General features: G+C 35.9%; 1 protein-coding gene across 1 annotated transcript in view; it reads left to right on the top strand.

Moving 5' to 3' along the window:
• The window catches only part of LOC126456934 (protein spaetzle 3-like), a 208997-nt gene extending 196542 nt beyond the window's left edge, over positions 1–12455 (top strand). The window contains exons 4-5 of the mRNA XM_050092870.1: positions 5339–5464; positions 10585–12455. Of these exons, the coding sequence (XP_049948827.1) occupies positions 5339–5464; positions 10585–10756 (298 nt within the window). The 3' untranslated portion in view covers positions 10757–12455. The remainder of the gene's footprint in view (positions 1–5338; positions 5465–10584) is intronic.
• Positions 12456–12655: the final 200 nt, after the last annotated feature.

Genomic DNA, 12655 nt, shown 5'->3' with positions numbered 1-12655 from the left:
AGCGATAAGTGCTTTAGTTTTTATAACAGCTGGACAAATAAAAAGCCCACACTGAGAATATATAAGAACATAAATTGGTGAAGAAGTTTTCATTGAATAACCTTTCGTTGACAGTGAAAACGTCATCTCTATTGAAGGAGAAATATGTAGTTTCATTGACGTTATTTGATACCCAGAAAGAAAATAATAATGAATTAGGTAAACAGACTTCATGTATTGCATTATAACTAACATTTGATGTGTATGTAAGAATATATTTTCGCTGGCAAATAAATGTCTATATGTTCAAGAAAACAGAAATGCAGGTAAGTTGCTATGAGCAGTATAGTGTACACTTTATATCGTAGCCAAGACAGTCACAAAGCCAACACCGGCCACAGTGCCGGCCGCTGTGGCCGAGCGGTTCTAGGGGCTTCAGTCCAGAACCATGCTGCTGCTACCGTCGCAGGTTCGAGTCCTGCCTTGGGCATGGATGAGTGTGATATCCTTAGTTTAGTTAGGTTTAAGTAGTTCTAAATCTGGGGGCCTGATGACCTCAAATGCTATGTTCCATAGTGCTTAGAGCCATTTGAACCATTTTGAACCGGCCACAGTAGTACCAACTATTCTGTGGTTGACCAAGAGACTGAAAGAATGGATTACAAGACAGAAGAAATTATTCAGAGAGTGAAGTGGGAGGAAAACTTAATTATGATGAGGGACTGGAATTCGATAGTAGGGAAAAGAAGAGGAGGAAATATTGTAGAAGGTATGCTGGGAGAATGGAATGAAAGAGGCAGCTGTCTGATAGAAATTTGCATGGAGCATAAATTAATCACGAAAGAAAGTTGTATAATTGGAAGAAATCTGGAGACACTGGAAGTTTTCAGATTGATTATACAATTTCGAAAACAGATTTTGAAGTGTAAGACATTTCCAGGGGCACATGTGGTCTCTGGCCACAATTAATAGGTTATGAAATGCACATTATAAATGAGAAATTGTAAAAAGGTATGAAATTAAGGGATTGTACCTGGATTGGTTGAAAGAACCATAGATTGACGAAAGATTCAGAGGGAGCATGAAGCAATGAGTGACGGAAATAGGGAAAAGGAGTGCAATATAAGATGAATGGGTAGCTTTGAGAAATGAAATAGTAAAGGCAGCAAAGGATCAAATAGATAAACTGACGAGACCTAGTAGAAATCATCGGATATCACAGGAGATACTGAATTTATTTGGGAAAAGGAGAAAATATAAAAATGCAGCAAATGAAGCAAGTGAAAGGAAATACAGAAATCAATAAAATCAGATTGACAGGAAGTGCAAACTGGGTGAGCAAGAATTACTAGAGGACAAATGTAAGTCTAAAGAAACAGTTATAAGTAGAGGAAAAATAGATAGCACCTACAGAAAAATTAAAGAGCCGTTTGGAGAAACGAGAGCAATGTGTATGAATATCAGGAGTGCAGACAGAAAATGAGTACTAAACAAAGAAGGTAAATCTGAAAGATGGTATGAATACCTATACAGAGTGTCTATACAAGGGAATTGGACTTCAAGGCAATATTATAGAAAGTAAATGAAGAGGTGATGGGATATGTGATACTGTGAGAAGAATTTGACAGAGCACTAAAAGACCTAACTAAACTGAAACCAGGCTCTTGGAGCTGACAACATTCCCTCAGAACTGTTGATATCCTTGGAAGAGCCAGCCATAGCAAAGCTATTCCATCTGGTGTGCAAGATATATGAGACTGGGGAAATACCTACAGACTTCAGAGAGAAAGTAATAATTCCAGTTCCAAAGGAAACAGTTGCTGACAGGTGGGAATATGGAAGGAAGGAAGGAAGATTGGTTTAACGTCCCATCAACAATGAAATCATTACAGACAGAGCAGTAGTTCAAATTGCGATGAGAATGGGGAGGAAATAGACAATGCCCTTTGAAAGTAACCATGCTGGTATCTGCCTGGAGTAATTTAGGAAAATAATGGAAAATCTAAATTTGGATTTTTAGACATGTGTTTGAACTATCATCCTCCCAAATACGATTCCACTGCACTAACCAATGCACCATCTCATTCTGTGTGTGAATTTAATAAGTCACGGTTGCAAAATACTGACACCCATTATTTACAGAAGAATGTAAAGGCTGGTAGAAGCCAGCCTCAGAGAAGGTCAGTTTGGATGTTGGAGAAATGTGAGAACATGCGAGGCAATGCTGACACTGCAACCTATCCTAGAAGACAGACCAAGGAGAGGCAAAACTATGTTTATAGCATTTGTATACTTGCAGAAAGCATTCGACAATGTTGACTGGAATACACTCTGAAAGTAGCAGGGGTAAAATCCAGGGAGTGAAAGGTTATTTACAGTTTGTACAGAAACAATACTGCACTTATAAGATTTGATGGGCGTGAAAGGAGAGAAGTGGCTGAAAAGTGAGTGAGACAGGGTTGTAGACTACCCTGGTGTTATTCAGTCTGTACACTGAGCAAACAGTAATTGAAAATGTGGAGATGGAATTAAAGTTCAGGGTGAAAAAATAAAAACTTTGAGGTTTGCTGATGACATTGTAATTCTGTCAGGGATAGCAGAGGACTTAGAAGACCAGTTGAATGGAAAGGACACTGTCTTGAAAGGAGGATATAAGATGAACATCAGCAAAGGCAAAACAATGGAATGCAGTTCAGTTAAATCAGGCGATACTTTGGGAACTAATCTAGTAATGAGGCACAAAGAGAAATAGATGAGTTTTATTACGGTATATTGATAATTTTTACTTATGGACCGTCTGACAGCAACTGAATAAAACACAATTTTAGTGCCATACGCGTTTCGCCTTTATTTTCTGCAAGGCGTTATCAATGGCAGGTTGCGTGGACAATTTCTTACATATTAGGCTCCTGTTGCATTTTTGGTATTGTTCTTCTTCTTATGATCGCCAATTTGTGGTTTTTTCGACATTCCACAGCACTATGTACTGAACGGTCCATAAGTAAAAATTATCAATATACCGTAATACTACACGCAACTGAGGAAGACAGGACTACAAAAGTTGTAGATGAGTTTTGTCATTTGGGCAGTAAAATAATTTATGATGGCCCAAGTAAAGAGGATATAAAATGTAGAATGGTAATGGCAAGAAAAAAGTATTTCTGAAGAGAAATTTGTTTAAATGCAGGAAGACTTTTTCTGAAGGCATCTGTCTGGAGTGTAGCCTTCTACAGAGTTGAAATGTCGATGATAAGCAATTCAGATATGAAGAGAATGAAAGCTTCTGAAACGGGGAGCTGCAGATATGAACCACTTACTAATCACAGTTCAGGAGATATGACATCATAAGTATGAATACGTGAAAAACTGCCGTGTAATCAATGATGTTGAAATTTATTACTTCTTTCTTACTAATCCTATTGATAACATGTTTTGAATACAGTAGCCACATATGCCACTGAATGTAGCTATACAAATATGTCATTGTGCAACACACAGTTCAAGAGATATGACATCATAAACACTGAGATGCAGGGAAAAAATGCCACATCGTGCATGAAGTTTTAATACATTTATTCTTTACTTCTAAGACACTCCTACAATCTAGTCAACTTAAGGAAATCCCTGACTCTTGGCAGCGTTTTTGTTATGTTTCAATTGCAAAGCACAAACTGATGTAGGCGAAAACAATAGCCATCTACAGACCTATGAAAAGCCATTGCCATCAAGAAATTTACAAAATCATGTTGTAGACACATGAAGTATCTGCATGCAGCATGCAGAAACTGTTTCATAATTTCAAAAGTGTTTTTGGCAATATATCGTAATAAATTTTTTGATACTATGCTAAAAACACAGTTATTTTTTTTGCATTCATTACTAATAGAAAATTGGCAAAATCAGTACCCAGGAAATGCCAGATTTGTCAGCTAATCTGGGAATAAAGAACCTTAAATATCAACAGAGTCTACAAGAATGTAACCCGACCCAATTTTAATTTAGACAACTGCCAAATCCTTCAAATTAAAGTGCACAGCATCTACCATTGAAAATGCCATTAAAAGTATTCTGTGCAAAGTTTTAAAATTAAGTTTGCTGCCTAACAAAATATCTTGTTCTTTCCATATTCACTGAGCAGACTTTTATGTGTTCATTTATTAGCCCTTAGACAGCTTCCAAGCTGCATCATCCACAGTTACTTATATGTCATGCGTTTCACCTGTTTAAATACACTTTGTACTGGCCAATACATCCATACATATTTGCATAACGATATGCATACACTCTCTACTTTGAGATGGAAGGGTGGACAGAAGAGAGGAAATCATTGCAGCTGCAACAAATCAGTCAGAAAACCAATGGAAAAAATACTCTTGAAAGAACAGACTGGGTAACACCAGTTATTGTGTCCCTTAAGATGCAGTACTTGGCCAAATTTACCTTGACATTCCATGACGGTCTACTAAATACATTTAGGGAATTCTCAACAATGGCAGTGTTTTGGTAATTCAGAGCTCAAAGTCACCAGGTAGTTTAAAAACGAATAAAGAAACAATTGATGCTAACTACCACGCACTAAACCAAAGAGCCCATGTAAATCACAGCTATATGTTTCAGAAATTTTTTTAAAATAAACAAAAATAATTTAAAAAAATTTAGTTTGTGATGTGAATGTAAAATGACTTGTTCCACATCATTACAATTTATCGTGCAAAATGTTCCATGGAACATGAAACTAACTATAAAATATTTTATCTCCAGGTGGGTACTAGACTAGGTGTACCACACCAATGACTGGGTTTTCTTTTTCCCTGTCATTTCCACCTCACAATGACTTCACTAATCATTCATCTTCACTTGTGTAGCTCCTGCGAAATCTCTCTGACAGAATGACCGAACTCATGGTCTCCTGCATTCAAACATCATAGAAACTCACTTTATACACTGCAGTCACTTTTTCAGCCAGTAAACATACATATGCTACTGCTGAACTACAACTTCAATTACATACCCTGGCATTCACTACCTAATATCACACAGTGCATATTCTGCAATGTATTTGGTGACATTTAGCCACACAGTGTCTACCATCCTTACCTATTTTGTGGCATAGGGCTGCTACTGAAGAAACAGTCACACTAAACATTTTGCATCACGTAATGGAGATCTCAATTAGTCTTACTTATTAACTGTTTCACAGAATATTGTATTACACTATTATCATCTACCTACATTAATTATAATATTTATATAGAGTTCTGTAAATTATTTACCAATTAATGCCTACATTAATCCATTATAATGTTATTTCCTGAAAAATGATGGGATTATTTTTTAAAGTTGTTGAACTCTGTTCTAGGGTTGATGCTTGTGAGTCTAAGGTTGAAATCGTCACACCATACTGGGCATCAAACAGCGCTGGCAAAGTTCGAGCCATAGTCAACACACAACATTTTGAACAGGCCATTCATCAGGAAGTATGCTCGTGAGTATTCGATGAAAGGTTTTTTTTCCTTACTTATTGATGCCCATGACAATCAAGTGTCTTGTAATGTATTTCAGTATTTAGCATCAATTACATTATTTACAACATAAAAGTATTTGTTGTTGTTGATTCTGCCATCAGGTAGCCATGGATCATGGAAGTAAACCCTGCCAACAACTTTCAAATGATGTTGTGGATATTTTCTGAAGGTTTTGTCATAAGTAGACTAAAATTTTTGTCAGATAGGGTTTTCATACAGATATGTGAACTGCATGCAGAATGTCTAGCTGTGTGGCTGATGAACTCTAATAATATTCATAGAAATATGAAACTAAAAGAAAAAGTGCAAGTGAAACAAATAATAAATATCAAAATGTCAGGAAAAACTTCTGTTTATTGTGATATATTGTTATATTTTCACGCAGATGAATGTACGTAAGTATAGAGCTAATGGTATAGCAAAAGGGAATAGGTCACTCAAAACTGAATGTAAGAAATGTATGCAGCACCACATGGGAATGAAGTAAAATAATGAACAACAGTAGATGATAATATCTCACATTGCAGCCCATAATTTTTACTCCCTTGCTTGTTGCATATCTCTCTTGATGCTAAACTATGAGTGACATATTCTTTTCTGCTGTACTTTTCGCAGCTCTGTTCCTTTTCATGTGTACTCTCAATTTTAAACTTCAGAAGAAGAAATAATTTTGAAAACTCAAAATCTTTGATCATATCGTCAGCATTGTTTTCATCATCATTTTGCAAGTTAGCTTTCTGTAATATTTGAAGCAGGTACTACAGAAAGTGGAAGTTGTGTTGACAATATGATCAAAGCAAGTAGAAAGGTTAATTTTTTATTGTATTTTCCTAATGTTGTTATTAAAAATTCGACTTTTTTCTGCCTTTTTTCAGTATTTGGCAAATACATTCACATCCATCTTGTATGGTCACAAAGTGTCTTGATGGGTTTATTATAACATCATTTTAAATAACTTTCCTGTTTCCCCTACAGTCATTCGAGATTGAACTGCTCCATGACAAAATTTTCTCTTTAATTTTTTCAGAAAGACTTTCCCTAACTTATGGAAAGAAATGGTGTTCCAAAGTGATGATATGACGAACAAGTATCTACCTTTTGTGGCTATCAAGAATAATTACTTAACATGAGTTTCTAGAAGTTCTAAAATTGAGATGTGTATCTCTTTGTTGCAAATATCTCCACCTGTAAGAAAGTCTTATCCTCTCCCTAATGCCTGGATTGACTTATCTCAGTTGATTAACTCTACTAAATGATGCAACACAAACTAAAATGTGCACATAGTGTACTACATATATAATGAATATTATAGAGTCAATATTTTACACATGAAAAAGCTGAAACATTTAATCACATTTCAGAAAGACCAAGCCTTCAATCAGCATATTCTTTATAGTTTGCTGCTCTGAACGTTTTAATAAAATAAAGTAGAGGGAAGATAATGGAAGGAGTGAAGGTAACAACTCACCAACTGGTTGAGTGCCAGGCAATTGATAGAGAACATAGAGTATTGTTAGCATTCAGATGAATCCTTCTTCAGAGTTATAAAACACATGTGCATACACTAGCAAGGCTACATTGGAAGGGTTTGTCTGAAGGTTAGCAACACTCTGAGTCTAGTTTATTTGCCCACTAATGCTGAATCAGTCCTTCCAATAACCATTTTTCTTCTGATTTCTTCACATTTTTCTGCTTCAGCCACTACATCTTGACTGTTCTGCACTTTCTCTTTATTTTATTTGTAAATGACATCTCTCAGTAGTTTCTAATTTTCATGGATGAATATTTTTGAACTTCCTTCTTTCACCAATCAACTGAAGTATTTTTTCTGTTACCCAAGGCTCCTTCAGAGTTACCTTCCTAGTACCTACATTTGTTGTCTGACTTCTATGATTGGCCTTTCCAGAGCTGTCCATTCCTTTTTACCTGAACTGCTAACATGGTAGTCATTATCACAGTGTCTACAACCTCAGAGAAATTCAAAGACATCTCATCAAGCCTCCATATTTAAGCATCTTACTTCTTTGCACAGTGATGCTTCCAGATGAGTCTCTTAAACTTCAGCCTACTCTTCATCGTTACTAACTTGTGATCCAAGTCTATATCTGTTCCTGGATTTGCCTTACAACCCAATACCTGATTTTGGAACCTCTGGCTGACTCTGATGTAATCCAGTTGGAATCTTTCCATATCTCCAAGCATTTTCCAAGTATATCTCCTCCTCATGTGATATTTGAAGAGTGTAACCACTATTACTAGCTGAAATTTATTGTAGAAATCAGTTAGTCTTTCTCCTCTCTCACTCCTACTGCCAAGACTATATTCTCCCGTAACTCTATCTTCTATTCTTTCTCCTAACAATGCATTCTGATACCCCATAATTATTAGATTTTTGTCTCCTTTTACGTGCTGAATTGCCCATTCAGTATCCTCATATACTTTCTGTGCCTCTTCATCTTCTATGTGTGATGTTGACACATATACCTGAACTATTGTTGTTGGCATTGGTTTGCTGTGAGTTCTGATAAGAACAACTCTATCACTGTACTGTTGCCAGCAACTCTCTGCTCTGTTTCTGTATTCAAAAAGAATCCTACTCCAATTATACTAATTTCTGCTGCTGTTGATGTTACCCTAATTTTGCTCATCATAAATCCTCATCTTCTTTCCATTTCACTTCACTGATCCCCATTGTATCTATTTTCCTTTTTAGATTTTCTAGCTTCCCTATCCCATCCAGACTTTCCATTCTCGAACTCACAGTGTGCCTTCCTAAAACTAGTGTCCAATCTTTTTCTAAAGGTTATCTCCCTGAGATCTGAGTGTGGGATTAATCAGAAATCTTTTGCCAATGAAGAAAGCATCATGTGACTTTCAATTACAGGCCACATGTGAATGCCCGTATGTGTTTAATGCAATGATTCCAGTGCCTTCTGCATCCTGTTGCTACTGGTTACTGGTGGTTCTTTCACTTTTTAGGGTCAATTTGTCACCCCAAGGCCAAGAGGTTATCCTGAAACTCTGTCTCCTTCCCCACCTTCTTTGAAAAAGCTGTTGACAAAATCAAGATGACTGCTTACACCAGAAATCTTGGACTGCTACTGCTGATAATTTTTATTGAAAATTTAAACTGTGGATGAGTTCAAACCCAGGGTGCAGAATGTTTTGAGTATTGGCACCATTCCCACTGCAAATGAGAGTTAATACATGTGCAAAAACCTATATTCAATCTGTGATGTTAGCAGACTTAATTTAAAACCTCATGCTACCCATCCAAGAATACTGTTCAACTGTGTGGGACCCATACCAAAAAGGATTAACACGGGGTATTAAACATACACAAATAAGGGTAGCAAAAATGGCCACAAGTTTGTTTGATCCATGGGCCATCATCACAGAACCTGAACTGGAAGGTACTTGAACACCAACTATCCTGTGAAAGTGCACGTTTGCAAAGTTTCAAGACATTGTATGTAGTGAGGAATCTAGGTATTTACTACAACGCACAATATATCATTCCTGTAGGGATGAAAAATGAAAGATTAGACTATTTACAACACATACCAAGGAATGTTCCTGATCTGTTCTTTATTGCACATACACTTGCCGTAGACCTTGTAAACCTACAGGATTAAATAAAATTCAATTCAATTCAGTACAAGCAGTCACTCTTCCTATGCTCCACATGTGAATAGAATGGAAAGAAATCCTAAGATGTGATACAATGGGAAGTAATTTCTGCTATGCATTTCACAGAGGTTTGCAGTCTATAGCTGTAGATATAATTATGGATGTAATAATGAGAGCAATAATAATAACCCACCATCACACCCAGTCTTTTTATCTCTCTCCTTTTCTGCTATTCCCCCCCCCCCCTCTGCCCACCATCTAACCTGCAGCACTTCAGTGTCCACCACCCCACCACACTCTCCCTCCCTCTCCCCACCCCAGCCCTCAGCCTCCACCTTACCCCCACCCAGTCACCACTCCCATCATGTACTGGTGCTGCTGCTCGCAGTGTGGTTTCAGTTGCCTGAGACTGCAGTTGTGTATGTGAGTGGCATTTGCATGTGTGTGTGTGTGTGTGTGTGTGTGTGTGTGTGTGTGTGTGTGTGTGTGTGGGTGCGTGTGTGTGTGTGGGTGTGTGTGTGTGTGTGTGTGTGTATCGTATATTGTTGACGAAAGCTTTAATTGTAAGAGTCCTTTTCTCGTGCATATCTGTGACTCAGCATCTCCGCTACATTGTGAATAGCAACTTCCTTTTCATAATATTGTTACATTCCATCTTGGATTTTCCATTGTTTAGTAATAATAATAATAATAATAATTAGTAGTAGTACTAGTAGTGGTAGCAGTAGTAGTAATAGCAGCATGATGGTCATAATTATTCAGTATCAAATAAATTATTAATTATTATTAGAAATAATTTAAAAAATTAATATTTGAGTTCAACATGTCATTAGTATTACTGTATATGGAGCACTAGCTCAATTACACAAAGATGGGAAGAAAACGAGCCACACTCTTGTTGACAAGAACAAACGAACATTCATATGATGTAACAGAGAAAGCACTTAAAAACATTTATCAGTGTCACTGGATGATGATTTTGGTCCTGTTGCTTCTCCGTATATGTCCTTTTGTCTTTCTTAAAAACTGTACCACCCATCAGTGGAGAAGTATTATAAGTGCCAGCAAAAGGGTCAACAAAACACACAAAGAAATCAGCGAGACAAAGCAGTCATTAATTTAAGTATCGGTAAATCAAAGTATTCAGCTCTGAACATTGTTGTAAAAAGAAATGTATTTTCTCTTTCACTGTGTCTTAACATAAATAAGTAAAATCAACTTGTATGAATCAGTTTCAAGATAAATCTAACATGTAATAAAAATAAAAGCATGTTCATAGGAATACTAATAAACAAACATTTAAATCTTTTCTGTATGTTTTTATTATTTAGTCCAGAGCCATTTTGCATATGGATAACTTTTTGATTATTAAGAGTAAGATTAGTATTTTATGTGCTACTGTGTTCTTTTACTCAGAAAACTAATTTACTGTCTTTTTTTATTTTACCAGGAAAACACAGACAAAGAGGTGCTCTGGAGACTGTGGATGTGAACAGAAGTATAAATGGCACAGGTTACTTGCATATGATCCAGATAATGACTGCAAAGGAATATTTATGGATTGGTTTCTCTTCCCTTCCTGCTGTGTTTGTCGCTGCAATCCCCTGTTTGATAAAAAGTGATACTACGAGGCTGCTGCAAATATGTTCTTGACCACATTGCAAGAAGAAACTGAATACAATGATCTTGCATGCAGATCTCTAAATCTTGGAGCTTGGATAACTGTTGCAAGGAACATACATTGTAATGCAGTACTAGCAACAATTTTTTGACCATCTTTGTGTCTATGCCTGTGTGTGTGCATGTGTGTTTGTGTGTATGTCCGTCCTGAAAGTCTGTGCCAAACTTAGTCAAGAATTATACCTGAATGGTGACTTTAAGAACTGTCTGTAAGTGTAAATGTAAATTATGTTAACAAGTGTTAGATGGCAGATACTGCAGTGGTAAGTGCCACAACATCCTTCTGCTGATGACAATCACTATTGTTTACACGTAAGGTAGGGAATTGTGAATGCCATGTCGAGACTTCTTTCTGTGAAGGAGGCATTAAAAGTTATCTATCAACATTTGGTCATATTTGTTTCTCAGAGTTACTACATCATCTTCACATGTCTCTGCAGGAATTATATTAATATGCAGAGCAACTGTGACCATTACTATGGAGTCTTATTTTCCCTTAAGTAAATGCTCCAGTAATTGTAGATGAATATTTAAACATATCAATCATTGGATAACTGATATATTATATAACAATGTGAAGAGTCTTTCAACTACATCATAATATTCCGCTGAACACAAAATTTTGTGTCTGTAATCAAATCATGAATCAACATATTCCAAGAATTGAATATATATTCTGCCTAAAGTAAGTTTCTGTTATTTGGATGATATACTGTGTATAGCTTAATAATTTTTTAGCGACGTACTCTGAAGAAGTGCAGGTAGTTTGAAAAAGCACAGAATTGGTAACATTTGTAGCTACCACTTTATGCCTCAGAAGCTGTACCTCAGTACCAGAAAAGTTACCAGGCGATTTACTAGTGAAATATATTATCTTGAAGTGGGACTCATCCTTTCTACTATGATCACTGTACTAATTGCATATCCCACTATCATCAAAATGCCATCTTCCTTGCAGCTGCAGTAACAATGAAACTTTCTCTGTGAGATATTTAAACATACTGTCATACAAGATCTGACACATTTAGCAATATTAAGAACTGACATCTCTTGTTTTCATCAGTTATCTTTTGTAATAGGAACAGAAATTTAATTACACTGTGTTTACCAGTGTGCAGCTGCAATGTCAAACATATGCACATGTTTTACATTATCCCACCCGTAGCATAGTCTTACTTAAGATATTTTAGTCTGAAGATGTGTCATTTAGCCATATACTGTACTTAAGTTATTTTAGTTTGTTAAATATTGTTAAAACTTTAATTGTTTCATTGTGTGGCATGTGTTATGTGTCTAGCTTTAGGAGAATTTGCTTAAAATTGGCTTTTCATGGATACCATTATGTTGTAAGCCTTCCAAACATGAGAGCTCTTTGTAAGAAAATTTTCCTATGCCTAAAAGTTCGACAGAATGTGAGCCAAAGTTTTCCAGTGTGTCAGTGATTATATGGAGTTAGATCTCTGTAACATAACAAAGAAATATTTTAGTAACCAATATTAATGTTGTACATTGTAGAATACCATTTTATTTGCTTGTTTATTTTTATAATTCCAACCAAAAACAAATATAAATTGAATGTAAATGTTCACAGTCCTATGTTAGTTTAATATCATTTATTGTTTTAAATTAAACTTTATTTACTTTGGCATATCATTGAATTTTAAAACAATTTTATATTAGAATTTATATTGAAATAAAACTCATGAAAATCCATTCATGATTACCAGCGTTACTTAATAACAATTATCCTCTTTTACCTACATTTTTTGTTGAAATATGTGTTTTCTTTTAGCTAAACTTCTTTACTTTTTCTGCTGAAATCTTTACCACATCATACACAG

The sequence above is a fragment of the Schistocerca serialis genome, chromosome 2 (genome assembly GCF_023864345.2).
Source record: "Schistocerca serialis cubense isolate TAMUIC-IGC-003099 chromosome 2, iqSchSeri2.2, whole genome shotgun sequence".
NCBI lineage: Eukaryota > Metazoa > Arthropoda > Insecta > Orthoptera > Acrididae > Schistocerca > Schistocerca serialis.
The sequence above is the reverse complement of the archived record's forward strand: the minus strand, read 5'-3'. Positions and strand labels throughout refer to the sequence as shown.